This window comes from Balaenoptera borealis (genome assembly GCF_965194805.1).
Source record: "Balaenoptera borealis genome assembly, chromosome: 8".
NCBI classification, from domain to species: Eukaryota; Metazoa; Chordata; class Mammalia; order Artiodactyla; family Balaenopteridae; genus Balaenoptera; species Balaenoptera borealis.
Genome location: NC_138865.1, coordinates 114,128,259 through 114,153,932, shown reverse-complemented (window position 1 = coordinate 114,153,932; position 25,674 = coordinate 114,128,259). Strand labels below are relative to the sequence as shown.

At 52.2% G+C, this 25,674-nt stretch overlaps 2 protein-coding genes across 32 annotated transcripts in view; one reads left to right on the top strand and one right to left on the bottom strand.

The window, feature by feature from the left end:
* RALGPS1 (Ral GEF with PH domain and SH3 binding motif 1) overlaps nucleotides 1–25,674 on the bottom strand; it is a 285,958-nt gene that overhangs the window by 102,107 nt on the left and 158,177 nt on the right. The gene's annotated exons all lie outside the window — the stretch shown is intronic.
* ANGPTL2 (angiopoietin like 2) overlaps nucleotides 1–25,674 on the top strand; it is a 33,992-nt gene that overhangs the window by 2,395 nt on the left and 5,923 nt on the right. The window contains exons 2-3 of the mRNA XM_082402371.1: nucleotides 10,939–11,807; nucleotides 25,292–25,485. Coding sequence (XP_082258497.1) covers nucleotides 10,988–11,807; nucleotides 25,292–25,485 — 1,014 coding nt within the window. The 5' untranslated portion in view covers nucleotides 10,939–10,987. The remainder of the gene's footprint in view (nucleotides 1–10,938; nucleotides 11,808–25,291; nucleotides 25,486–25,674) is intronic.

Sequence of the window (25,674 nt, the reverse complement as noted above, 5' to 3'; positions counted from 1 at the left end):
AAGTCTGGTGGATTTCACACCAGCCAACACTGATGCATCTTAGCCCCGGACAGTAGCTTCTCTCCTGTGGCCCCAGAGGTCCCTGAACTCTTGGAAGCATTTGGAAAGGCTGACATTAAATATATGCTTCTCTAGCACAAGGCCTCTGGGGCTGCGGAAGCTGCAGGTTTCCTGGCTCCACCCGGGAACCACGGTGGCTCACTATGCTCTCTGGGCAGCCCGGGCCAAGTAGAGACTCTGACCTCACAGGCCCGCCTAACACAAATTAGCTTAATTATTATTCAGTAAAGGCAGACAAAAATGTGTGAAGCACATGGCCCAGGAAGGGACTGCACGGTATTCCTGCACTTTCATGGGCAGAGCAACTAAGCCATTTCTCCATCCACTCCTCTATCACACAATGATTTATTAAGTACCACTGGGCTAAGTAAGGCACATGCAGTATCTCATTTCATCCTCGCTACAACCTTAGGAGGTAGGTTCCAGTTTTAGCATCACATTTTACAGATGAGGAAACAAAGGCTCAGAGAAGTTAAGCAACCTGCCCAAGGTCACACCGTTGGTGATTCTGTGGGATGTGGACCCTGGTCAGTATGGCTCCAAAGTCCACGCCTTTCCCTGCCTCACTCCACTGCCCTGTTCAAGGTGTCTCGCAGTCAAGTCTATTACGGTTGGTGTCCTAGAGACGCTGCACCATCCCATCTGAAAGCCACGTGCTTACCTGCTTATGTCATAGGAGCCTACCTCTGAGACAGTACAGGCCTCATCGCCACCCCTCTTACAACCAAGCCTCAGCACAGCTACACAGCACGCCTGCGGTAGCACAGTCAATGAGAGGTGGAACTGGGTTCCAAGCCAGGCTGTCTTAGCTCAGAACCCTGCGCAGCTGGTGCTCTGTGCTGCTGCGCCGCCCCCCCCCCCACCCCCACCACCACCGGCAGCTCCGTGGAACTCTGCACCAGCTCAGTGGGGCAGAGCCTCGGGCCAGCAGTCATCTCATCTATGTGCCTAAGATACCACTGGTGTGTTTCCCACGTTCCTAACTTGGAGACTCCAAGGGCTGCAGAACCTGAGCTCAGGTCTTCAAGGCCTACACCGGCCACACTTGAGCAATTCCGGAGAAGAGATCCAAGAACCACAACTGGCAGCTACAGCAGAACAAACAGAACAGGCAGTAGCCCCGCCCACGGCAAGTACATTCAGCTTCTGGCCTCTCTCTGAGTCACAGCCCACTTTGTCCAAACTGGTCTCAATTGACAGCAGTCAGATGGGGAGGCGTTCTGCTTCACAACGCCCACAGCCCAGTGGGAAGAGGGAGAAGGTGAATCTAATAATCACACAAACGCACAACAGTGGGAGACCTGTAAGGAGGAGGCGTGTGGCGCTAAGAGGGAACTGTGAGATGCGTGGCGCTGTCCCCATTTTACAGAAGAGGGAACTGAGTGTCAGCGGGTGCAGCACCTCTGCCAAGGTCTCTCCACTAGCGGGCCAAAAAGCGAGGATCCAAGCCCAGATCTGGGCCCATTCCACCCCAGCCCACTGCCATCCTGGACGAACACACTGCGGGAATCTCAAGAATGAATCAATCCATTGAATAGCATTTCTTTTCTGCGAATTTATATGAAACACCCCAAATAGAAGGGTTATTCAGCCACTGGCAGCTAGGAGTTTGTGGTGATAGATGGGTCACATCAGAACCTCATTCTGAGGGTAGTTTCTATGACAAAACCACATTCCCACACAACGACCATAAGCTGTATGACTGACTTAATAACAGCCTTGGGAGGAGAGTTAAAATGTTACAATGTCCCGTTCCACGTACACATCAGTTTTAAGACACATTCTGATCACAGACATGTTAACATGCTGGGTGGGGGGAGCCAGGCCTCTCACAATCAAGCTATTGTGTTAGGTCGATTCTCTGGTGAAACCAGCCTGTCTTGGGGCCAGCAGCCCCAGAGCCTCGGCCTCCCGCTGCTGCCTAGTCCTCCAGAAAGGCATGTCCAAGACCACCTCAGAAAAGCCCAGAATGAACTCTGTTCTTATCTCTGAGAGATGCCTGAGGACCCACCCAGCTCCAGGAACGACCAAAGTCCTGCCCCAGATGGACCCACCCCAGCCCCCATGAGGGAAAGGTGGCATCTCTCAGTCACTGCTGGACCTCCAGTACCCACTAGGGACAGGGAGAGAAGGGATCTGAATGAATGAAAGATGGAGGGAAGGAAGGAGGGAGGGAGGGAGCCTCAGACCCAGAGACTGTGGCCCCTGGAGGGCAGGCACCTACCTTGCTCCTGCTCTATCTCCAGCCCCCAGCACAGTGGCTGGCACAGAGGAAATGCTCAGGAAATATGTTCAATGGATGAAGTCCTTGAATTCCTATTTAGTAACCCAGGTGCCATCCTGGCTATTGGGTATTCAGAGGGGGAACCACCCTGACCCCGCTTTTAAGAAGCTTGCAGTCTGGGGTAGAGAACCAGACATGCTGTATCTTGGGGGCTGTGACGGAAGCAGCCCCAGCTGCTTCTGGGAGCTGCAGGAGGGAGGGGGCCCTCCCTGTGAACGGCCAGCTTCACTGAGAAGGTCAACTTAGCAAGGAAGGCAGGCGTGCATCAGGCAGGACACAGGGAAGGTGCCGAGGCAAAAAGAACAGCATGTGCAGACGCAGGGAGGCATGACAACACAGGCTCTGTCTTTCAGCAGGACACTGGCAAGGCCAGCTGTGTGTTTGAGAGAGATAGGCCTGGAGCTGCAAGCAGTGCAGAGTGCAGGGGGGAGAGCGGCTGAGGGCAGGGAGGCCAGGAAGGACTGTGTTGGGAAGAAAGCTGGCTATGGAGTCCACAAACCTGGTTCCAAGCCTAGCTCCACCACTTGGTAGCTCTGAGGCCCGGGCAAGACTTCATCCTTACCTCTGTTTCTTCATCTGTGAAATGGGGATAATCAAAGCCCCTGCCTTACAGAATAGCTGGGATCAGTGAGGTAGGCACAAAGTGGTTGTGCCAGCGCTCAGGGGATAAGCCCTGCCAACAGGCCGAGGTGGCCATGGTGCCAACCACTCAGCCTGGCTCAGAAGAGCAGCTCCAGGCAAGTCCGGATTCCCCAGAAAGCTGCCCTGGGCCAGTGCTGTCCACCCAGTCCCTAGCTGTTCTCTCCCGTCTGAGGCTCCCCCAGTTCCAGGGCTCCAGAGCACACGAGGCACTGCCGGAAATGCAGCAGCCAACTCAGGGGCCGGGCTCTGAAATGGCTTCTGCAGACTCTCCTGCCTCTGCTCTGTTGGCTGAGGCTCCTGGCACAGAGGGCTCAGTGCACAGGCTTTGGGACCACCTCAAAATGGTTCCCAAATAACGTACCGTGGAAAAGGAACAGCAGCACCCTTGTCCCCCCGGCAAAGGCAACCAGCTCCCGCCGCCTAACCACATCCCCTCTTGCCCCATGATCTCACAGTATGACCACAACCCGCCTCCTCCATGAACTCAGCCCTGCCCTGGAGCCAGCAACACACCAGTGGCAGGAGCATCAGGCAGATTCGACCCTCCGCTGCCTCTCTTCCAGGCAAATCCATCTGATCCTACCTACCTGCTTCTCTGGCTCTCACGCCTGTGTTCCCAGCACCCACGACAGGGCTGGACCCAGGATGCAGCAATACACAATGGCGGGCTGGCTGGGAAGGCTAAGTGGATGGAAGGCTGGCTGGCTGGACAAACGGCTCCTTCGAAGGTCTTATTAGAGTTGAACTGGCAGGGTCTGGGAATCAGCTCCAGACTCCCTGGGTACCCACACTGACTTTTGGTGGGGATGATTCACAGAATCCTAGGCTGGGAAGGGATGGCAGTTGGAGATGTGGCTATTCCCTCCCTGGCCTCCAGGCTGGCGGCGAATCACCAGGACAAGTGATGCACAGTTCCTTCTCCAGGGTTTCTAAGGTGAGGACACCACTGCTCATCCTAGATGCCCATTTTGGGGTCTCACCACTTGGATAATCAAGAACTGTTTCTAACATCCAACAAGACTCACCCTTGTGCAGACCTGAAAGCTATTTCTACTTTGTCAGTCAAGAGTGACTAAGCAGTAATCTGCATCTGGGCCATTAAGCAAACAGACAGGCACCTTTTACTCATACTGGTTGGAGAGATGATCTTGATGGAGGTGAGGACATGGACCTTGCAGTCGACAGCTGAATCCCAGTCCCGATATTTACTCCAAGGGACCTTAGGCAAGTGACCTAACCTTTCTGGACCTGGGTTTCCTCTACTGCAAATACAGATAATAATACCTTTCTCCTAGGTAAGGAGACCAAATAGTTTGTTACCCAATCAGGACACTTTTGAGAATAAAACAGGGTGCTATCAATAATTAATAAGATAATAGGTCTTAACTGGGGCCAACCAGCGTGCATGGTCCCCTATTCATAGGGTTGTAAGCGCCAATGAGATAGAGCATGGCTGAGCACACAGTAAGTTCACAACAAACAAATGATAGCTGTTATTATCTATCCTATTGGTCATGTGGTCAGCTGGGCCCTCTAGGGCCATTTCTTCTGGAATTTTCCTTTATCTGGATCCCTCCCTTATCCTGGATTACCAATTGGTTTGGCACTACCTAACTGGCACATCATACATCTCAACCAGCTTCGGCGGGAAAAACTGTTTGCCAACTTCAAAGTTTCGATTTTTTCTTTCTGTCCTGATGTTGGTTTAACATCATGATTCATGCTCGGGTCCATCAAACTCACTCAAGCGCAGCTCAAGTTCCTAGCTTCCTGTCAGGGGCCCGCCGGGCACACCGGGAACAGGGGGCAGTTCCAGATTCCCTTGCTGCCTTGAAAGGGGCCCACTTCTCAGGCCTCCTGCAGTGCCTCTGGCCTGGACTCATACCTGGCTTTCATCTGTGATCACAGAATGATGGGGCAGGGCTGGCTGGGGAGGGAGGGATGGGTTCTGTGAGCCCCCAGACAGGACTACAACGTGGACTAATGATGAAACACCATCCTGAGAGCTGGATTTAATTCAGGGTCAGCAGCCCCAGGGGTCACAAGAGCTCTCCTGTTCTCCCCCTGCTTTGGAGTGGGGGCAGTTGTCAGAGAACAATCTCCTTTGAGTTTTCCTGTCACTTCCATACATGCAGCATGGTATATATCTTGGGGTTCTGTTACCAACTGCTACTTAGTTAAGCTGGTGACTTTGGGCAAAATGACTCATGGACTTTGAATCTCAATAGTTTGCTCACCTGCAATGGGGCCAATTGTCAGCTCTGCCGTTAGCCTTAAAAGCATCTTTGAGGGAATTAGAATATTGCTGTGATTTAAATATACAAAACTACAAAGACTATGAATGTGACTTGTGCTCCCTAGGGTTGCATAGTGCACAACCTGGGCCACCATGCACGGCAACCCTGAAATAACAGCTTCCCTCCCAGGGCTGTTGGGAGGATGAAGTGAGATAATGTTTATAAAGTGCTTGGGTCATGGTGATAAATGGTTGTAGTTACTATTTTTTTCAGTATTTGAAATTTTCTTATTCCTACCCTTTGGGGTGAGAACTCACAAGATGACCCCAGGAAATCAGCTTCTGCCACAGGGCAGGACACACAGCTCTGTCTTATGAAAACGATTCTTCCCACAAAGTGGCCCCTCACCTGGGCTGCGGTGCTGAGAGGGACATGGACATGCGGTGTGGGGTCCCACCACAGCAGGCCAAACAGGGACACCTAGAGCTGCCCACCGGAGGCTGGGTGGGACCCAGACCCTGGGGAGGTGGCCTCCCAGTGTGCAGAGCCCGTCACGTGGCTCAGTCGCACCAGCCCCAGTTGTGGGGAGGGAAACCCGTGCATAATGGAAACTCCTCACAATACAATGTGGAAAAGCAATTTCAAGAATCATTTTTATTTTCACTTTGAAGCCAAGGAAAACAGTTGGATTTGCTTTTCTTTGTTGGTCATAGGAAGAAACTGAGGAGCATCTCTTTGATGGGAGTTGAGTTCTTCTCCAGGCCTAAGATGGCTGGAATGCTGGGGAGTTATTTCTCCTGGGATGCAATTAGTTGAATAAATATCAAGAGAGCAAAAGTAAACAGACTCATTACTGTCCATTAAGAACTGCCAAACTTGCAAAAAACTGAGGAGGGGGGTTGGAACCTTTAAGGAAAATAAATTACTCCAAGGCCAAGGGCAGCACAAAGAGCACAGCCCTTGGTGTCAGGCTGACCCCAGTTCTAGGCTGAGTCAGCTCTGGCTCTTGTCTGCCATGTGCTCCTGGGCAAGTCACTTAGCCTGTCTCGGCTTTGGTGCCCCCATTTATAAATTCCCCCCCATTTATGGGGGGAATACCAACCTTGCTGGATTCCCTGGGACAGTGTATGTCAGGAACCTAGCACAGTGCCCTGTTCCTTCCCTTCCTTCTTGTAACCCGATTGGCTCCAAGTCACTCCCGCCAAGCCCAGACCCCACAGAAATGTGACAGTAAGACCCAAAATCGTGTGGCTTCATGACTGGTCCCACCAGCAGCAATGCAACCTTGAGCAAGTTACCTGACACCCTCTTCAGCTTCAGTTTCCTCACCCTCAAAATGGGCATAATACTACTAACCGGCTCTGAAGGTCGTGGTGATTACATAGATAATGTGTATGTATAGGGCCTCGTGAACCTAAAAAGTCATACGAGTGTTAACCGTCAAGTTTCGTTCTCTTTTTAATTGAACAGCTACAAGAAATGCTCTTTAAAGATTGCACAGTTTCTGACTGCATTTGCACGTCTGGTGCCTCCCCGCTCTGTGCCCAGCGCTGTGTGAGATGCTAGGGACCCCATGACAGCCAGGACCAGTCCAACCAGCGGACTCCTTCAGGGTGGGAGGTGAGGCTAGACAGAACTCCTGGGCAGGCCCAGCTCTGTGACATGGAACAAGGCTCTCGGCTGTCAAATGGGACAGTTAGTCCTGGTATCTCCTCGGGGGGGATGGTAGGATCAAGGAGATGGTACACATGCTGGACACAGTGCGGAGTGCGGTCAGCACTCCTCGCTGCCAGTCGGCTTTGCTGGCGCTCTCATGCTGCTATCATGCCATCCCCACCTCTGGTTTTGGAAGCACTTCCACAGTCCTTAGCTATTGTGCAAGGTGGGTTGGATCACCCCACTTCACAGAAGAGGCTCAACCTTCAGGATCTCAAGCCCAGGGGCACAGAACTTTGCCTGGGAAGCTGTGAGAGCCCACACTTGGGAGGGGACAGAACTCAGTGGTAAACAGTGCCACCATGCCAGGTCTCGAGGCCTGAAGCCAAGTTGCCTTCCTGGTCCTGTGGCATTTACTTGGCCAAGGTGGAGCCCTCGCCGGCATCCGCAATCAGCATCACAGCAGCATGGAGAGGCAGGTGAGCGGCCTGTGGGAAGGCAGCGCCGGCAGGCCCGCCCAGGCTAGGAGGGCAGCTCCTCCCCATTGGTGTGGGTTGGGTGTGGCCGCTGGCACAGGAGCAGCTAAAGTGCTTTGGAAACTAGGCAAACGCTCATAAACTCAGCGTCGTTTACACTAACGTCACTGCAGCCCTAACCTCATAGTCCAACCCAAACCAGAGGCTCCAAACACCTTTCTCTGCCTGGCCTGAAAGGCCTGAGCTGGCCTTCGGAACCAAGCTGGGGCTTTCTTAAAGTGGAAAGCAGCTCAGCATGGCCCTGGAGAGCACGGGGTCTGTTTTGTAACTTCCTGCTGTCCAGGCTGCCCACTAGAGAAGCCCCCAGAGGGGTCTGGGGAAGACAAAACCTTCAGGTTCTGTGTCATGGTTGTTATTTTAGGGTAAATTAATGTGAAAACAGAAAGTCATGATGCTAATACTTTATTACTAGAAACCACATTAAGAACATTTCTGTGTAGTCATTAAGAGTTTGAAGGTTTGAGTATATCAGGCCAGGGCTGAGTCCTGGTTCTGCCACCTTCTAGCTGTGTGATTTTAGGCAAGTCACTTAGCCTCGCTGAGTCCCAGTTTCCTCATCTGCAAAATGGAGGGACCTCCCTGGCAGTCCAGTGGTTAAGACTCTGTGCTTCCACTGCAGGCGGTGCGGGTTTGATCCCTGGTCGGGGAACTAACATCCCGCATGCTGCGCGTGGCGGCCAAACAAACAAAAAACAAATAACAACAACAAAAAACTAAAACGGAAATAACAACAGTATCTACCAAGAAGCCATTGTGAGAATAAAGTAGAAAACCCTTGCAAAATGTTGAGTGCAGGGTCAGGTACACAGTGGGCACTCACAAAGTGGATGTTAGGGATGGTAGTAATAAATGTAATACATGCCCACACCCTCAGGCAGTCACTTGCCTGGGGCTCTCCGGCCCCACCTGCTACACCCCTCTTCGTAGCACTCCCCACTTCATGGCAACTGTTGGTGGCTGTGTCTTTTCATTCAGTCCACAAATATTCACTGAGCTCCTACGTATTCCAGGCCCTGTGCTAGGCACCATGGGTGAGGAGTGACCAAAACAGATAAGCCCCCTGCCCTCACGGAGCTTCCACTCTCGGGGGTCAGAAGGGAGACACTACATGCCTGATGGTGACAAGGACTCTGGAGGGGGAAGGTGGCGAGGTCACAATTTTAAGTAAGCAGGGAAGGCCTCACTGGGAAGGTGATATTTCAGCAAAGACCTGAAAGCGGCGGGGGAGTGTGCAACGCGGAAGGGGCTGAGAGTGTTCTAGGCCAGGTCAAGTGCAAAGGCCCCGCGCCATCGGTGCGCTTGAGGAACGCCCGGGAAGCCAGCATGGCTGGAGCAAGTGCGAGATGAGGTCAGGGAGGGAGTGGGGCCACAGCGGGGGGCCTTAGAGACCCATTAGCTTCTTCTCCAAGACGAGGAGCCACCAGAGGATTTTGAGTAGAAGAGTGACCTGATTTGACTTTTTTACAAGGTTCACTCTGGCTGCTGGGCTGAGGAGATGCTGTAATGGGCAAGTGCAGGAGCAGGGAGACCAGTCAGGTCCAGGCGAGAGGTGAAGGTGGGCTGTACCAGGGGAGGTGGGGAGAAGCAGTAGGATCCTGGGAACAGTCCCAGGATATTGCTATTATAATTTGGCGGTGAATTAGATGTGGGGTATGATGGGAAGAAAGGAGTCAAGGATGACTTCAAGTTTGTTGGCCTGAGCAATCAGAAGAACAGAGTTGCCATTTGCTAACGCAGGAAAAACTGGGATGAACAGACCGGGATGGTGATGTGGGGAACCCCAGGAGTTCATTTCTGGATGAGTTACGGTTGAGATGCACAGTAGCTGTAGCAGCAGTAGTAGTTGAGCAGAAATGTCGAAGAGGCAGTTGGATATATGAGTCTGGACTCAGGGTGAGGCCCAGGCTAGACTGGATGAGATCACCAAGGTACAGAAGACGTCTGAGGACTGAGCTCTGACCGCCCCACCCCGCCCCCGCCCAGGACAGGGCTGGGGATGAACCAGCAAAGGAGACTGAGGAGTAGCCAGTGAGACAGGAAGAAAGGGTGGTGTTTGGGGAAGGAAGTCCAAGGAGGGAGTGATCTGCCATGTCCCTCGGTGCTGAGAGGCAAAGTATAAGTGAGGACCAGGAACTGGCCATTTGGTCTGGCAAGTGAGGCCCCTGGCGATCCTGTCTAGGACACTTGGAACGGAGGGGACGGGGCCAGGCCTGATGGGAACGGGCTCAAGAGAGAATAGGAGGAGAGGGACTTTCTGGAAACAGTGGGTGTGGGCAACTCTTCAGAGGGTTTTGCTAAAAAGGGGAGCACAGAAATGGAACAGTAGCTGGAGAAGGGATGTGAGGTCAAGAGAGGATTTTCTTTAAGTTGAAAGAAATAACAGCAATGACTGTAGAAAAAATGTGATCATGCCGGAGAGCTGGGGGAGAGCTGCTGGAGCCACGTCCTTGAGTAGGCGAGAGGAGCGATCTATGCACGCCTGTCCCCTCCCTCTTGGCCTGGCTCACTCCTACTCAACACTCCAGGGTCAGCATAAAGGTCACTTTCTCAGAGAAGCTTTCCTGACCCCTCTGGTCAGGTCAGGTCCCTGTTCTACCCTTCCACTGCATACTTCTGCCTCACGGCACTTAGGGGCTGTGTAATGATGGGTAAGCCCCGTGAGGGCAGGCGCTGGCTCTGTCCTGTTTGCAGCTGCATCTCCAGCAGCCAGCACACCGTCTGGCATACCACAGATGTTCAATGGATATCTGGGGAAGGAACAAGTGGTCTAAGAATAGAACTGAAACAAATCCGGAGACACATGTCTGTTTTCTGCTCCCACCTGGCTTAATCGCGTTGCAGGGATGGGGGCCGTGCAGTTACTGGCTGCTGGAAATATCTGGATTTAGAAGAGTTGTTTGCTCCTGTTTGGGCTCTGTAGCTTGGCTAACACACAGACCAAAGCCACATGACTAGACACATCATTCCATTGACACTGTCCATTACAAACTGAACACATCCATACTATGTCTAGCAAATCATTCATTTAACAAATATGGCAGAAAGCTTGCTTAGTGCAGCATCCTGGGGATACAGGATGGAAACAGACACAGCGCCGGCCTTTATGGAGCGTAGATCCATGAAGAGATCACACAGAATTCAGATTCATCTCAACTGTGATGGGTGTTACAAAGGGCACGTCCAGGGGGAGACTAAATGGTCTGAGGAGTGTGAGGCAGAGGAGGAGGGAGATGGGACAACCCTTCCTCTGCCTCCCCTCCCAGCTTCAAGCTGCCCTCGTGTGGTTCTCAGGCTCCAGGAGTGGCGGGGCCTCGGCCTGCTGCCTTCAGATGCCCGGTCCCATCCTGTTTCCTTCCTACCCCTGCCGGGCCTGCCTGTCTCCTTCTGCGGCTCCCGGAAGGGCTGCCTCCTGAAGCTGCGTTTTTGGAAACATCTGCCTGATAAGAAGGCTGAGCTCATTTATGGCACAGGCCGCTGGCAGTGACAGGACCCTTACTGAGTCTCCCCTTCTGTTTACTTTCAGGGTTTCATAGTCTCTGCTCTCAAAGAAGAACCCCCACTTTGCAAGGACCATGAGGCCGCTGTGCGTGACGTGCTGGTGGCTGGGACTGCTGGCCGCCCTGGGAGCGGCTGTGGGCCAGAAGGAGGGCTTTGAGGGCACAGAGGAGGGCTCGCCCAGCGAGTTCATCTACCTGAACAGGTACAAGCGGGCCGGCGAGTCCTCGGACAAGTGCACCTACACCTTCATCGTCCCCCAGCAGCGGGTCACGGGAGCCATCTGCGTCAACTCCAAGGAGCCCGAGGTGCTCCTGGAGAACCGGGTGCACAAGCAGGAGCTGGAGCTGCTCAACAACGAGCTGCTCAAGCAGAAGCGGCAGATCGAGACGCTGCAGCAGCTGGTGGAGGTGGACGGCGGCATCGTGAGCGAGGTGAAGCTGCTGCGCAAGGAAAGCCGCAACATGAACTCGCGGGTCACGCAGCTCTACATGCAGCTCCTGCACGAGATCATCCGCAAGCGGGACAATGCGCTCGAGCTCTCCCAGCTGGAGAACAGGATCCTCAACCAGACGGCTGACATGCTGCAGCTGGCCAGCAAGTACAAGGACCTGGAGCACAAGTACCAGCACCTGGCCACGCTGGCCCACAACCAGTCAGAGATCATCGCGCAGCTGGAGGAGCACTGCCAGCGGGTGCCCGCCGCCCGGCCCGCGCCCCAGCCGCCCCCCGCCGCCGCCCCGCCCCGCCTCTACCAGCCGCCCCCCTACAACCGCATCATCAACCAGATCTCCACCAACGAGATCCAGAGCGACCAGAACCTGAAGGTGCTGCCGCCCCCTCTGCCCACCATGCCCACCCTCACCAGCCTCCCATCCTCCACAGACAAGCCGTCGGGTAAGTCCTTCCGGGAACCTGCAACATCTGGGCCTCAGAGCCGGGCGCCAGGCTTCCCTTGGCTGTGACCACAAGCGGGGGAAGAGCCGCGGCAAGTTGAAGCCGGGCCAAAGGCTTGCGCAATCCCCCAGCGGTCCCTTGGGCCAAGCCGCAGGAGCCGGTGGGGTGACAGGGGGACCACATTCCTCAGATGGATGCTCCAAGGTAGAACCAGGAAAACAGGGGAATCTCAGAAGACAACAAGTGTTTTCTGGCTTCTGATAGGAAAAAAACCCAGGCCTGAGTCTTCTGGGCTCTGCGAGAGGTGCTCTGTGTTGGCAGGTAGGATGTCTCTCCTGCAAGCTCTCGCACTGTGCCTGGCACAGAACTGGCATTTGGTAAATGCTCACGGAAGAAACAACAGACCAGAGGAAAAGAAAGTGTTATCACAGCAGAAGTATGATGAACACATTGTAGGGAGGGGCTGCGGGGGAGGAAGGAGTACTTTCTAAAGCCCACACATTTCCTAGCGTCTGCTGCGTCTAGAATTTTCAGTGATGATTCTATACACTCTTAAATACATGTTTCATCTTAAATAAATATGGTAATTCTCAAAATATCATCATGGGGGAGGAACGGGGCTGCTGGTAGGTTTTGAAGCTTGACCCAGATACTGGCGCCGGGCGCTTTCATGTATATCACATCATTAACCCCCGCAGCTCCTTATGGAAGGTTAACTGAGAGGATGAGTGACTTGCTCACAGGCTTAGGATCCTCAGGCTGGGTCTGAATTCAGGCCTTTTCACTTTAAAGCTGGGGCTGACTCCTCTGTGCTCGAGGACTCTGGGAATCCTCACTCTAGGGGGAGCATGAGCCCAGCCTCCTGAAGCTCAGTCTCTCATTCATCCAGGACCTTGTGTGCCTTACAAATGGGCTGTCGTAATGAGGACTACGTTCGCCTTTGCAAAAAAGTAACCACGTATCTGCTTCAAGTCAGTGATATTTGTACCACTTCGTTATATAAGCAGGGAGATATTTTTACTGAAAGTATCCTGCTTTACATTTATTTCACACTTCTGAAAATAACCACCAGTACTGGGAAGAGCAGTTTCTTGCTAATTCCAGAGAAGGCTGAACCTGAGTGCACGAGGGTGGCCCACGCAAAAGACAAGGGCGGCGCAGTCTGCAGGTCTGTGGGGGTAGCCAGGTGCAAGGCAGAGCATCTTTCCTCGCAGCCAAGCCCTCTACTGGGTGTGCAGGTTGAGGACTTGTGCTCTGGAGCAGACTGACCTGGGTTCAAATTCTGATTCCCCCACTGATTAGCTCTGGGACATTAGGCAAGTCACTTTGCCCCTCAGAGCCTCAGTTTCCCCACCTATCAATAGAGGATGGATTAAAATAGTGCCTACCTGAGGATTCAATGAAATACTGCACAACATGTGGTTAGCACAGTTCTGGGCCCATGGTAAGTTTTAATACATGGTAGCTATGAGTTTCCTTTGGTCTTGGTCTCTTCATCTTGAAACAGGAGATTGAAATTTAAAAAACAGACCATTTTTAGCTCTGGCATTCTACAGCTGATGACTGGTTCATCTGTACACGTGTCTATTTTAAACTGGGAGTTCCAAAAGAGAGGGCAGAGGGTGCTAATACATCCTGATAGAACACCCAGAGGGAAAAATGTGCTCATGGCACCAAATGAAGGCTCAGCTGAATGATATAATTCTGACATGAGGCAAGCTGACCTCAATAGTTAGGCAACAGATCTCCTCTCGCTTAAGCAACTCTGGTTTCTGACTCAACAATTCCAGGACATTCCTGAGCTTGAACTAAGCTGGTGGATACATAGTGTAGGAATAAAGACCTAAGTTTGCACCCAGGCTCTACCTCTTATTAGCTGTTCACTCATAAGAAAGTTATTTAGCTCTTCTGAGCCTTAATTTTCTCCTCTATAAAATGGGGAGAAGAGTCATACCATCACAGGGTTGCTGTGGAAACTCAATGCAATCAGGCATGTGATATACATCATGTGGGGCAGCCAACAATAGCTGAGCCCCTACTCTTTGCCAATCACAGTGTTGGACTTGGGGGCTTGTGAAAACGACAGTCCTAACCTCCAGGAACTTAGTCTGGGGGAGACGGCAGATACATGAATGCATTGGGACCTATCCAGTGCCCACCAGTTCTAGACCCTAAAATCAGCACATCTGACAAAGGATTTCTCTGAGAGAGAGCACCTGTCAAAGCCAAAATTTCCAGAATGGTGTGAGAATTTCCGGGACCAACATAACAAAGTACCTGAAATCAGGAATGCAGTGAAAATCATGGGCTGTGCAGTCACTGTGGTAACACCACAGGGTGCTAAGTGCCCGCCTACAGGCACTACAGCTACTAAGGTGGCATGACTGAGTCTGCCTGCAGTAGAAGGGACAAGTTGGACGGAGGTGGGGACGTAAGAGTGAAGGATTTGTAAGAGTTTACCAGGTGGACTTGGGAGTTGGGCAATTGAGTTACTAGTGGGTCCCCAGTGGAGATGAGTCCGTGCAAAGACCCAGGGGCGTGGCCCTAATCCTGGCACCTCAAGTAGTTTGGCTCTCCTGCTTCTTCACGTGCATAATTCAGCCTGGACTGTGTGCATTCCAAGGCTCCTGCGTGCAACCAACCCCTTTCTCTCCCACTTAAGGAAGCACACCTGCATGGAGGGAATGGCAGTGATTTTATTACGGAGGTAATCTGAATGCACTATAATTTACCTTTTTTTTTTTTTTTAAGCAAAGCCTTCCCAAATGTTGGTACTAATCGTCAGTAACTGATTCCTTGTGACTCATCTGACCACTGCACTCCCACATGAGGCATTCCCTGCCGAGACTGAGCACCTGGCCGCAGAAGCTGAAGGGGCGGGCAGAGCCTGGAGAGAGGCTGGGAGGCCCTGCCCTTTCCTGGTGCTGGACCAGGCCAGGAGGAAAAGGCAGATGGTCTCTCTCAGCCAGTCGGTAGAGAGCTCTTATCAGGGCTGTTCTGAGAACTTAGGGGGCAGGTGCTGGTCTTGGAAGACAAAACCTTCCTCTGTGCTCGGGCCCAACAGATTCTTTGTTCTGGGGACATCACTCAGCCAGAGACACTTCTGCAATTAAACACCTCTGCACTCAAGCCTTGGCAGCTCCTAAATCTTTCATTCCACAACCTCAGAGCCACCTACTCTTTTCCTCATTATCCGGGCCGCTCAGCCCGCAGCACGCCCTTCCCCAGGGGACTGAGGGAGCCATGGCCACTTATCTGAAGCTGCGCTCACCAGCTTGTTCCCAGCCAGACAGTAACAGGCTGGCCCCAGGCCTCTGAGAGCCTGAGTGACGGAGGCCCAGGCAGCTCCTGGCTTCCCTGGCGTCTCGCTTGGGTTTTGTCCCGTCTCTCTCAGGTCTGGCCAGACCTAAGGGCATTTCCATTAGGGTGATGCCTGTGATAAGGCCTGGGCCAAATGGCCCTGCCTGTGGCCCTCTCCTCTGGGGGGGGTCCCGTGGCCGCCGCCCTCCCTCCTCCTCTCCACTCTTCCTCACGCTTACATGTCCCCGACCTCCTCCTCCACGTGTGTGCCCTGTGCACGCACGTCAATCAGGTCTGCTAAAGAGGAAGGCTGCAGGGGTCACTTTCTAAGAGGCCAAGGAGAGGACAGCATGGAGCCTCGGCTAGAGCCTGCTCTCAAGGTGGCTCTGGGAGGCCCAGGACACTACTCCTCAGCGCAGCCCAGGCACCGCCATGCACATGCCAGCCCTCCTGCCACGGCGCCATCCTAGGGACTGACCAGAGAAGGAAAGGCAGTGTGACCACCAGCTGCCACAGTGAGGCCTTGTCTGAAATGAGTCTATAAAAACCAAAAGGAGTAGACATTTCTAGCTGTTTTCTCTCCTGAGAAAAACATAATCAGCTCAGTTTGTTTTCTCAGTGGATAAAGAGGGGACCATAAAATCATAAAATATTACAGCTTGTTAGAGGCCTCTCGGATCCCCTGGCATAGCCTTCTTGTCCCAGAGTCTGTCCGTGACAGAGCCAACACTGGTCCCTGGACTTGTAACTTCCAGGATATTAAGGTTCAGAGAGGTTAAGTAACTTAGCCAAGATTACAGAGCAAGTAAGTGGCTCAGCCAAGGCTCAAACCCAAGGGTGTCTTAGCCACTCTGGGATACTACACATTCCCATGGAAAGGCTAGGGGGCAACTGGTGTGAAAATCACTCTATAAATGCTTGACTTGACCCCAGGTGCCAGCTGCCTGGGACCCGACTCTCCATCACTATTTCATGTACCAGGTTCCAGGCAGCTCCTTGTAAGAGATCTGGTAGATTTGTTAGTTTGTTATTAGAACTCTTACGGTTCTGATAACAAAGATATCAGTACTGTGAAAATAAGATAAAGAAAATAGAATTAAGTTAGCCTCATACTACAGAGTTTCTAAAACAACAGAGCTCTCCCACAGAAAACGTAACATGCACCTGACTTCCAGTAAATGGACCCAACTGAAGCTCCCGATAAATCTGATATTTCATTTGTATCAAATCTGGACAAATTGTCTGGAATTACTTCTACTCAGCATTTCAATGTATAGCTAAGTCTGAAGTCCTGATTTCTTTAAATATGTTAACACTAAGTATATAAAAATCAGTAGCTATGATCTGCTCTTGGGGCCACGTTAGGTGTCAACCACGCTGCTTCACAGATAACACACAGAAACCACCCATCCCTCACAGCAAATGGTCCACGGCCAGGGAGGCACAGGCAACTTGAAGCAGATTGTTTTCCTAGATGGATTTCTCCCCTTATATTTTATTTCCCATTATGAGGTAGGGAATATGTACATTAGACTGTGGTCTAAAATAGAGAACGAGATAGATCATGCGTGGCTTCCATCCCTTCTGGAGGTCAAGCGATGGTCTGTCCAGGTGAGCGCTGCTGGTCCCACATGCGCCTGAGGCCCGGCGGAGGGTTGGAGAAGGGCATTGTGAGGACAGTGAGGGTGACTACAGCCACCAAGCACTCGGCCTTTACGGTCACAGGGCCTGCGGGGAAAACCAAATCTGGCTCTCTTGCCTCCAGAGCCTGTGCTGTTTTCACTGTGCTATGCTGTCATGTTTCTAGAATGTTATTGTTGAACAAAATAAGACTCCCAAATTCATTACAAACTACATAATCAAGTGATATTTCAAAGAGCATTCTTTGCTAGCTTCTTCATAAACAAAAGCCACTTGAGCTCGAGTTGGGTCATCTTCCTCCTAGCTTTGCTTTCTCTTCTCTCCTCCTGGGGTACTTTGGAGCGGAGTGTGATGGCAAGCTCTCCCTCTATTACTCAGGCACTTTGCAGGGAGGACATTCGGCTAAACGCTCAGGCTATTTACAGCCCCGGGAGATAAACCACCAGCTTGTTATTGTTACAAGTGGTGAGCTGGCATCCTGCGGCCTGGAAATCCCAACAGTTTGGCATTGGGCAAAATGAACGTAATCTAGAAAATCCTGGAGCTCAGGCCTCTGTGGCCAGCTCACTAGTCACACAAATGGACTGCTGTGGTGAACTGATGCTGTGAACTGTATCATAACCCTGAGATACTCCCCCAGAAAAAATGATAAAGAAAGCAGCATGAAGTGAGCATCATACTACAGTGTCTAAGACAAGGTTGGCCCGGTTTGTCGAGCGCAGTGCGTCATGTACTATTGTAAAAGTAACACAGCCCACTTCTCAGTGATCTCAGTCAGCAGCAAGGAGGGAGGGAGGCCAGAGAGACTGCCCCGGGAACACTGAGACAGCCCCTTCCAGCTCTGCAGCACTTCAGCTGCCCCTGAGATGACTCTGGATGAAGAGCATGTTGGATCCTGGCCCTGCATCTCGAGGTGAGCCAGTGGAGCTGCAGGGCCTGGAGTGCTTTTATGTCATTTCTTCAAATGAATAAGTGATTTTCCCTTAATGGATTTTTTGAATAATTTAAGTTAAAATTACTATACATGCAGAGAGAAATTTCACTAGGAAAGTTTTAAGCTTAAGTGACAAATATAACAGTTTTTTAAAAATTTCCAAATGTTGAAATTAAGATATCTTAGGTGGTGTGTTAGAGTGCCATCGAAAAGAACAGAAAATCCAATCATCTGGGCCTACCCCGGGCATAACGTGCAGTCTTTCTACTACAGACTGTCCAGGCTTCCCCAGATAACAGGTTTCCTTTCTCAAGGTTTGGTCTGGATGCTAATTATCCTTTGTTGTGGGGATCCCTGTTTCCAGATGGATTTATTATTATTGATTCTCAAACTGGAAAGAACAGAATGAAGATGACAAAGGGAACGCAGCTCATGGTGGTGAGAAGACGGGAGATGGAGGAAGGCACGGGAGGTGCCAGGTGACTCTCGGCACTAGACTGGGAGGGTCAACACATGGTCACTGCCCCGAGAAGGCTTCTGCCCCAGAGAAGCCCACGGTCTGGTGGGGAGACAGACCCCCACAATCCCAATATGTGTGACAGCCACAGCACAGTACAGTGGAAAGAACCAGGGCGTGGGAGGCAGAGCCGAGTTCTAACCCCACGTCCTCTGCTTCCCAGTCGTGTGAGCACTCTGAGCAGGGGCTTGTGAGGCTGAAATAAAATTGTGTAAAGCACCTGGCATGTGAAAGGCTCTAGATCCGAGGCATTCATCACTCTTACTATATTCCAGTGAAGATAGATATGTAAGGCATGTGGGAACCCCGAGAAGGATCGAGTAGCTCTTCTGGGGTTGGGGCAGGCTTCCTGGAGGAGGGGACGAGGAGGGCTGAGGGCAGACAGATGTGCTCTCACAACCACTGCCACTATCATCAAGAAATCATGAAGATCAGGCCTGGTGCTGGGCAAATGTCCTATGTTCAGAAAGAGAAAAAGGATGACATACTAGAAATTGCATACCAGTTGGCATGTGGTCAAACCCCAGTGAAATTATAGAAAAGATTATGAAGAGGGATGTGTGAGCATTTGGAAAAGTAAGAGGTGATCAATGAAAGCCAACACAGGTTCTCTCAGAACAAGCCCATAAGCTGATTCCCTTTCTTGGGAAGGGTGAACAGGTTGGCCAACCACAGGAACGACCCCCCGTCCGCGATCTGTGGGGCGCAGTCATGGGTCTGATGATCTCCTCCACGATGTGCCCGCAGAACAGCACCACTCAGTCCCATCACTGCGACCGGGGAGCCCAGGGCTTCACCCCACCAGTCCGGGGAGCCCTAGGGAACTGCTCACCTCTGCACCCAGGGAGCCCCCCCAGAGCCCCTCCCAGTCTGACCTCTTTTCTTTTTAAAATCGCTTTGAAGTCTCTGTCTCTCCCCCTGCCCAAGGGTACTGGTGGAAACCTAGGAGTGGGCACAGTGCTTTTGAAAGTGTTCTCTGGGAAGCGATACTGTAATATCTGTGTATCCTGAGGTCAAACAGGCAGAAACAGGATCCCTTCAAGCTCTTCATGGGCCCAAGGGGCTCTTATTTGGGGATGCCTCAGAATGTACCAAGTGCGTTGAAATACACCCACCTCGCACATCTAATATAACTTTTACTGTAAAATTTTTGAAAGGATTTTTAATAATTTTGTGTTTGAAATTAATTGGCCAAGTGCAGCACAATTAATTTATGGTTGGCTCTGGTTTCTCGGCAAACATCAGGCATGTTCAGGAATTCTTGTGAAGTGAGAAAAATGTAACCTACAAATTGTTTTCAAAAGTAATAACGTTTTTTATGAAGACTAAATTTAACAATTAATGAATTCGACAAAATGTTACACTTTGTAGAAATTTAATTATATACTTAAAAATTTTGACTTTGCAGTTTTCTTTTCATATTTTATAGCTAACAAATTTTTTTAGGCCTCAAATACTTTTCATAAACTCCTGAAAAGCTTGTCAGCCCCAGGCAGTGTGCTCGTTGTCCGAGGACTTAAAGGGCCTGAACAGCAGGCACGAGCGTCTGGACTCTTTCCCCAGAAGGACCAGAAACGGTACTTAGAATGTCACCTCTGGGGCGCTGCAGGAACTTGACTGAGATGGCTTTGGGAATGTACCGTCTGTTCCTGTGTTAGGTTACTGTTTTGTGCTCTGGTTCACTGAAAAGTGGTGAGTGACATAGAATATACATGTTCACAACCAAAATATGATTTCCCCATCCGTCTGGATACATGAGACTCGAGCAGCGCACGTGATTGTTCCTCGCCCCCCGCACTGGGTTTCGGCTCTCCTGCCTCACCCGGGACACCTGGCAGGTCCTCATGCTGGCCGGGGTGGGACTCACGCCTAAGCAGGACTCACACCTAAGCAGTGGACATGTGCCCTGGTGCTCAGATTATTCATTTGGGTCAGAAAATCCAATTTCAACACAACTAGTCATTTCTCCTGTTAGAAAACTGGTTCAGGGAGTGGCCAAAAGACTTGTTGGAGGCAGACCATCCATGAGAATAATAGGAAACAGCACACGGTTCTCACATAAGAGCAGTGCTTCCTGGTGACATCACAGAAGCCTCTCTGCAGTGCCCACATATGGACTAAAACACCCCAGAACCTCTCCTGCAGGCCACAGGGTCCTCTGTGTGGCCTCAGGTGGTCAAGACTGGAGACTTGGGCTTAGCGGGTAGAGAGGCCTGTCAGGCTGCTGGCTGGCTGCGTGGTCCAGCCCAGCTGACGGCCGGGAAGGACGCTGCCCCTCTCCCCATGGCTCAGGCGCAGCAGGGAGAAGAGGCATCGCTCTGGCCCACACAGGCCCGATTTCTACCCACTTCTCAGCTCCTGGCCTCGGCCAATCGGCCTGGTCAGATATCCATGGGGCCGCACTTCCCTAGTGGAGGGGTGACTGCATTGAAAATTGATGCAGTTGGTGAGCCCATTTCTCCACTGGGGTCTGGGTGGGCGAGTCAGGCTGAAGGCGGTCTGCCTCAGACCCACAGGGAGGACACTGGAACTAGGAAGTTACCCGTAGGTCTGGGCTGGCTGCGGGCTCCAACTCGGCTTTACCAGAAGGCCCTACACTGGGGGTATTGAGCCCCGGAGCAGCCAGCAGTGAGTGGCTCCTGGCTTCCCGGGAGGCGAGGAGCCCTGTGTGCCTGACCCCTCTGTCAGGAACCCCAGTGAGGAGGAAGGGAGCAGGGAGGGGACTTAGGCCCCCCAAACCCGATCGCCTCCAATGCTCACCAGACATCGGGGTCTGGGGGCCCAAGACCTGTAAACTCTGTGTTCCCGCTGCCCAAGCCCCTTCTCGCCGAGGCCTCCTGCCTGCAGGGCCTGTGGGCCTTCCACGCCCTGTGCTGCTCCTCTAGGGAGCCACACAGACTCGGCTCGGCCATGGCAGCTGCGCTTTCCTGCATGTGGGACGCTCTGGCTGCAGCTCCGCCGACAGTGTAAATATATTCTTCACAGAGATGAGGTCGGGGCGCTCCCTGCACTCACAGCCTTGGTGCCGCTGAGTTAGTGTTGGCTTGCTGCTCCGGGCAGGGCTGCCCTTTCAGAAGGAGCGCCAAGTGAAACCCCGCCGGGTACTCCGCGCTGCTCCAAGGAGAGCCCTGCCCACCGCACACTGAAGATGCAGCTTCATTGACAGAAAAAAAAAAGGTTTCCATTCTTCATTCCCATTAGTCTTTGTGGCCCTCTCCGCTGAAGTTCTGACTTTCACAGTATGCCTTTATGGAAAACATCCATCGGTAAATAATCTTATACTTAGTCTTGGAAATCCGAAAGCAAATACAGTCACTTGTTTGGGGCTAGGGGATGGCGGGGAGTGGACAACTTCAAAACTACCAGCTTTCATCTATCGAAGGAAAGAAAAAAAGCACCCTCTCTGGCACCTGCCCTGGTCGGCCTCGTGAGGGGTGCTGTGTTCGGGAGACCCTCAGAACAGGTAGGGTTCTTTCCCCCTGTTTACAGAAGAGATGGAGGCTCAGTAAGGACCTGCCCAAAGTCACACTGTGAGGAGATGCGGCCACCGAGCTTTGAGCTAAGGGCTCCTGACTCCGAGTTTGGGGTCCTGTCCCCAGCACACAAACGCTTCTTGCACAGATTCCTGAGTTAATGTCTGACACCTCGGCTGACCCCCAGCAATGACATTGTGTATACGTAACAGGTGTAGATTTCTCATCAGAGGAGGAAGTTTTGCCTCAGCCGTTTTAATGGAGCCACATGATAATCTTACTGCTGCCGTTTTCTGCTGCTTTATCATTTTACTGCTGCCAACTTTTCAACGCCAAGTATTTTTCTGACTAATTTTCATCCATCATTTAATTTTCTGACCTTTGCCACTAGTGCCTTTAATAAGAAAAGGGAACATGTTTGAATGCCGGAGATCTTCTAGAGCTCTGCAAGGGTATCTGAGAGCTAACTGTCTGGAAACATTCTTGATGGAAAGTCCTCAGTGTCATGTGAAGTGCAGGATGTAGGAGACGTATGGAGATTTTTTTTAGTAACAGCAGAAAATACTAAACACGTCTACACTATTTTGCACTTACTCCATGATTCTAGAAAGCATGTCATACCTAAAAAGCCTTCAAGGAAAGAACTGCTAGATTTGCCTTTTAAAAAAAGGAAAGGAAAGATTCTCCATCATAAGAAACACTAAAATAGTTGTAAAATAGTCGAAATCGTTGTAAAATGGGCAAAGGACACCAAAAGGTAAGCATAGAAGAAAAACAAATCAAAGATTTAAAAAGGCATAACACCTTGACAGAGAAGAAGTATAAATTCTTATTTTTCTTAACCTGGCTGACCGGCAATGATTAAGACTAGTTGTAGGGACACAGGGAGAAGTCAGCCTGGGCCCCCTACCCTGGAGTCCGCTCCGGTTGAGGAAAAGGATGAGGGCTTTTGAGTGTGGGCTCTGGACGACCACTGGGTTCAGATATCGCATCTGCCCCTGCCGGGAGGGAGTGTCACCCAACGTCCCCATGCTCCAGTTTCCTCATCTGTAGGGTGGGGAGACTACTAGCTACCTGGCAGGTGTGTCAGGAAGATCTCGGGTATAAATGCATGGATGGGGCATGTAGTAAACGCCCAGCACATGTTGGCTAGTAGAAATATTTTATCGTACCTACCGTTCCAGTCAAGCCTCTCTCAGAGCCAGGGTTTCATAATCTGGGGTTTGGAAGTCCATTTACCTTCTGATTATAAGCAAGATTGTGTGTCTGTGCATCTTTCTAGATAGAGGGTCTGGAGCTTCTTCCCCCAAACTCTTAAAGGGATTGGTTGGCTCCAAAACATTTAAAAACACTTGCCTTTTAAAAACAGCCCTTTGTAGAAACGTCAAAGGTAAAGCTGGAACCACTCAGGGAACCCACATAGGTAGCGTAGGCTGGGAGCCGCGAGGCTGACCGGCTACCCTCCTGGCGTCCTCGAAGCTTCTCCCCATGCAGCGCCGCCTTCAAAGCTGGCCTTTCAGCCTGAGAATCCATGGAGCCCCACGGCGGCTCTGCAGGAAGAGGCCTGGCTGCTCGTTTTCAGTTGGGCGTTATTCTGCAGGCTTCTGCCGGACCTTCTGTCACCAGCTTCCGCATCGAACGGCCTCTCCTGTGCTTCTGACTTGGTATCGAGCTGGGAGGCCTCCCACGCCCGCTCTGTGCTCTGCTCCAGCTGCCGGAGACAGACTCCCATTCTCTGCTTTGGTCCCCGGGGCCACGGGCTGAACACAACCAAAATCTTTCTCTCCTTCATGAATGTTCTTTCTGGAGGTCTGGCCTCCCCTTCCCAGGACGGAAGAGGCACAAGGCAAAGAAGGAAGCAGCTGCTTGTGCCACATCTGCTACCGGGCGGGTGCTTGGGGCCCTGGCCATTCCTTGGGGGAAGGAGGCTGGCCAGCAGGTAAATGGCTGGAGGATGAAGGGGGAGCCCCAGCTAGCTGTCAGCGGTGAGCACCCACGCCCACCTTTCTTCTCGGTGCTGTTGAGCGCTGGGGACAGAGGGGTGAGCAGGACAGCCCCTGCCCTGCCGTCAGGTTCCAGGTGGGGATGCTCACGCACATCTGTGAGGCCTCAGGAAAAGCCCACTTGAGGTGTCCAACAAAGACCAAACCCAAACTTGTCCTGTTTAACCGTCAGGTGTGGACTAATCCAGCCCAATCCCAGCTAGGGAGGAACGTGAGAAGTCTGATCTACACAGGAAAAGCTAAATGCACCCGTCCCTGATGCCTGCCCTTTCCGCCCTCCCCCACACACAGGAAGGACAGGATTCCACAGGAACTCAGGCTGAGAGAAAGCTGGTGAAGTCAGCTCCCCGCTCGCTGGGCATGGGAGCAGCCCCCGCCTGCGCTAGGCTTCCACTGCCCGGCACAGGACCTGCTGGGACCGGGACTCAATAAACAGTTGTTGAATAAACATACACATTAATAGAATAAGATGGAATTTTCTTAGGACGTTTGGTCTTAACCATTCTCAGTTTAGGATTGTTCTGAAGAGAAGCTGAAGCTATGTGTGGTGATTTTATTTATTGTAAAATACACAGTTCAATGGCTAGGTCTTGAAAAACTTCGGAAGTTTTCTCAGATCAATAAGGAAGAAGCCAGCTTATCTGGCCCTTGGTGACTCGGGTTTGTACCCTCTTGCTGACGTGACCAATGTCCAAACACAGGAAATCACCAGGGGAAGTGGGGGAGGGGTGTTGAGAGACCTACGGTAGCGACACCCATCCCTTCTGACTGGGCTGCCCAAGCTCGGGGACGTCACAGATCACAGAACCCATCTCGTCTCAGTTTCAAAAGAGAGCCATGGATTGGAAGGTGCCCTAGACACCATCCTTTAAGCGCATGGACCTCGAAACACGGGCTCTGAGCACCTGGCCTTCGGTGAGCCTCCTTTGGAAAATTTAGATGGAGCTGAACAGAAACTTGGCCCCCCCAAAAGGTCTTTGGAGGCCAGCATCTGAATCCCAGAAATATCCCGAAACCTCTGGCTACAGATTCTGGGCATTGCTTGGGCCCCTGTGAACCCCATTGAAGTTCACTTACAAAAACTGCAGCGACTGTCACCAAGCACCGTCGCTGGGAAGGCGGGCGTGGAGTCAGCCGTGCTGGGAGGGGCAGCGAGCCCGGCTCACTGACCGGGCGGAGCCTGCTCGGTGCTGACGGACGCTGCTGTCTCTCAGCAGGCTCACATCTCTTTTTGCCAATATAACCAACTTAAAAGAAAAAATCACTCCAGGAACTGCACACAAACGATCCAAGCAATCCTTACAGCCCCAATGAGGTAAACATGATCTCCCTTCTACAAACTGGGGAAACCGAGGGCTTGGAGAGGTAAGGAAGCTCGCCCAAATCACACCATGGGGGAGTCAGGGGTGAAAGTGTGCCCAGAACCCAGGCATCCAGACCCCTAGCCCTGGGCTACCCAAATCAGGCCCGTCACCCTGCAGGTCTGTGGCTTCCAGCCGGAATCCTGCCCGAGGCCGTGCCGCGCGGGTCGCAGCCAGGGGTGGGGGGAGGGGGAGGACGTGGCTCGGCGGCCGGGCAGCAGGGAGGTCTGTGACGCCGCCCCCCTGTGTCCCCAGGCCCCTGGAGAGACTGCCTGCAGGCCCTGGAGGACGGCCACGACACCAGCTCCATCTACCTGGTGAAGCCAGAGAACACCAACCGCCTCATGCAGGTGTGGTGCGACCAGAGACACGACCCCGGGGGCTGGACTGTCATCCAGAGGCGCCTGGATGGTTCGGTCAACTTCTTCCGAAACTGGGAGACGTACAAGGTGAGGACTGCCCACTTGAGTGCCGGGGCCCTCGGAAGGAGGCGCCTGCTGCCCGTCAGGGCCCGTGTGGCCCAAGGGAGGAAGACACTGACGGGGCCATTTCTGCAAACCCACCAGGGTTGCGTGGACCAGCCGCTCCTTCGCTGCCCCACTGGCAACTGTGGCAGGACAGAGACAGGGGTTCGGACC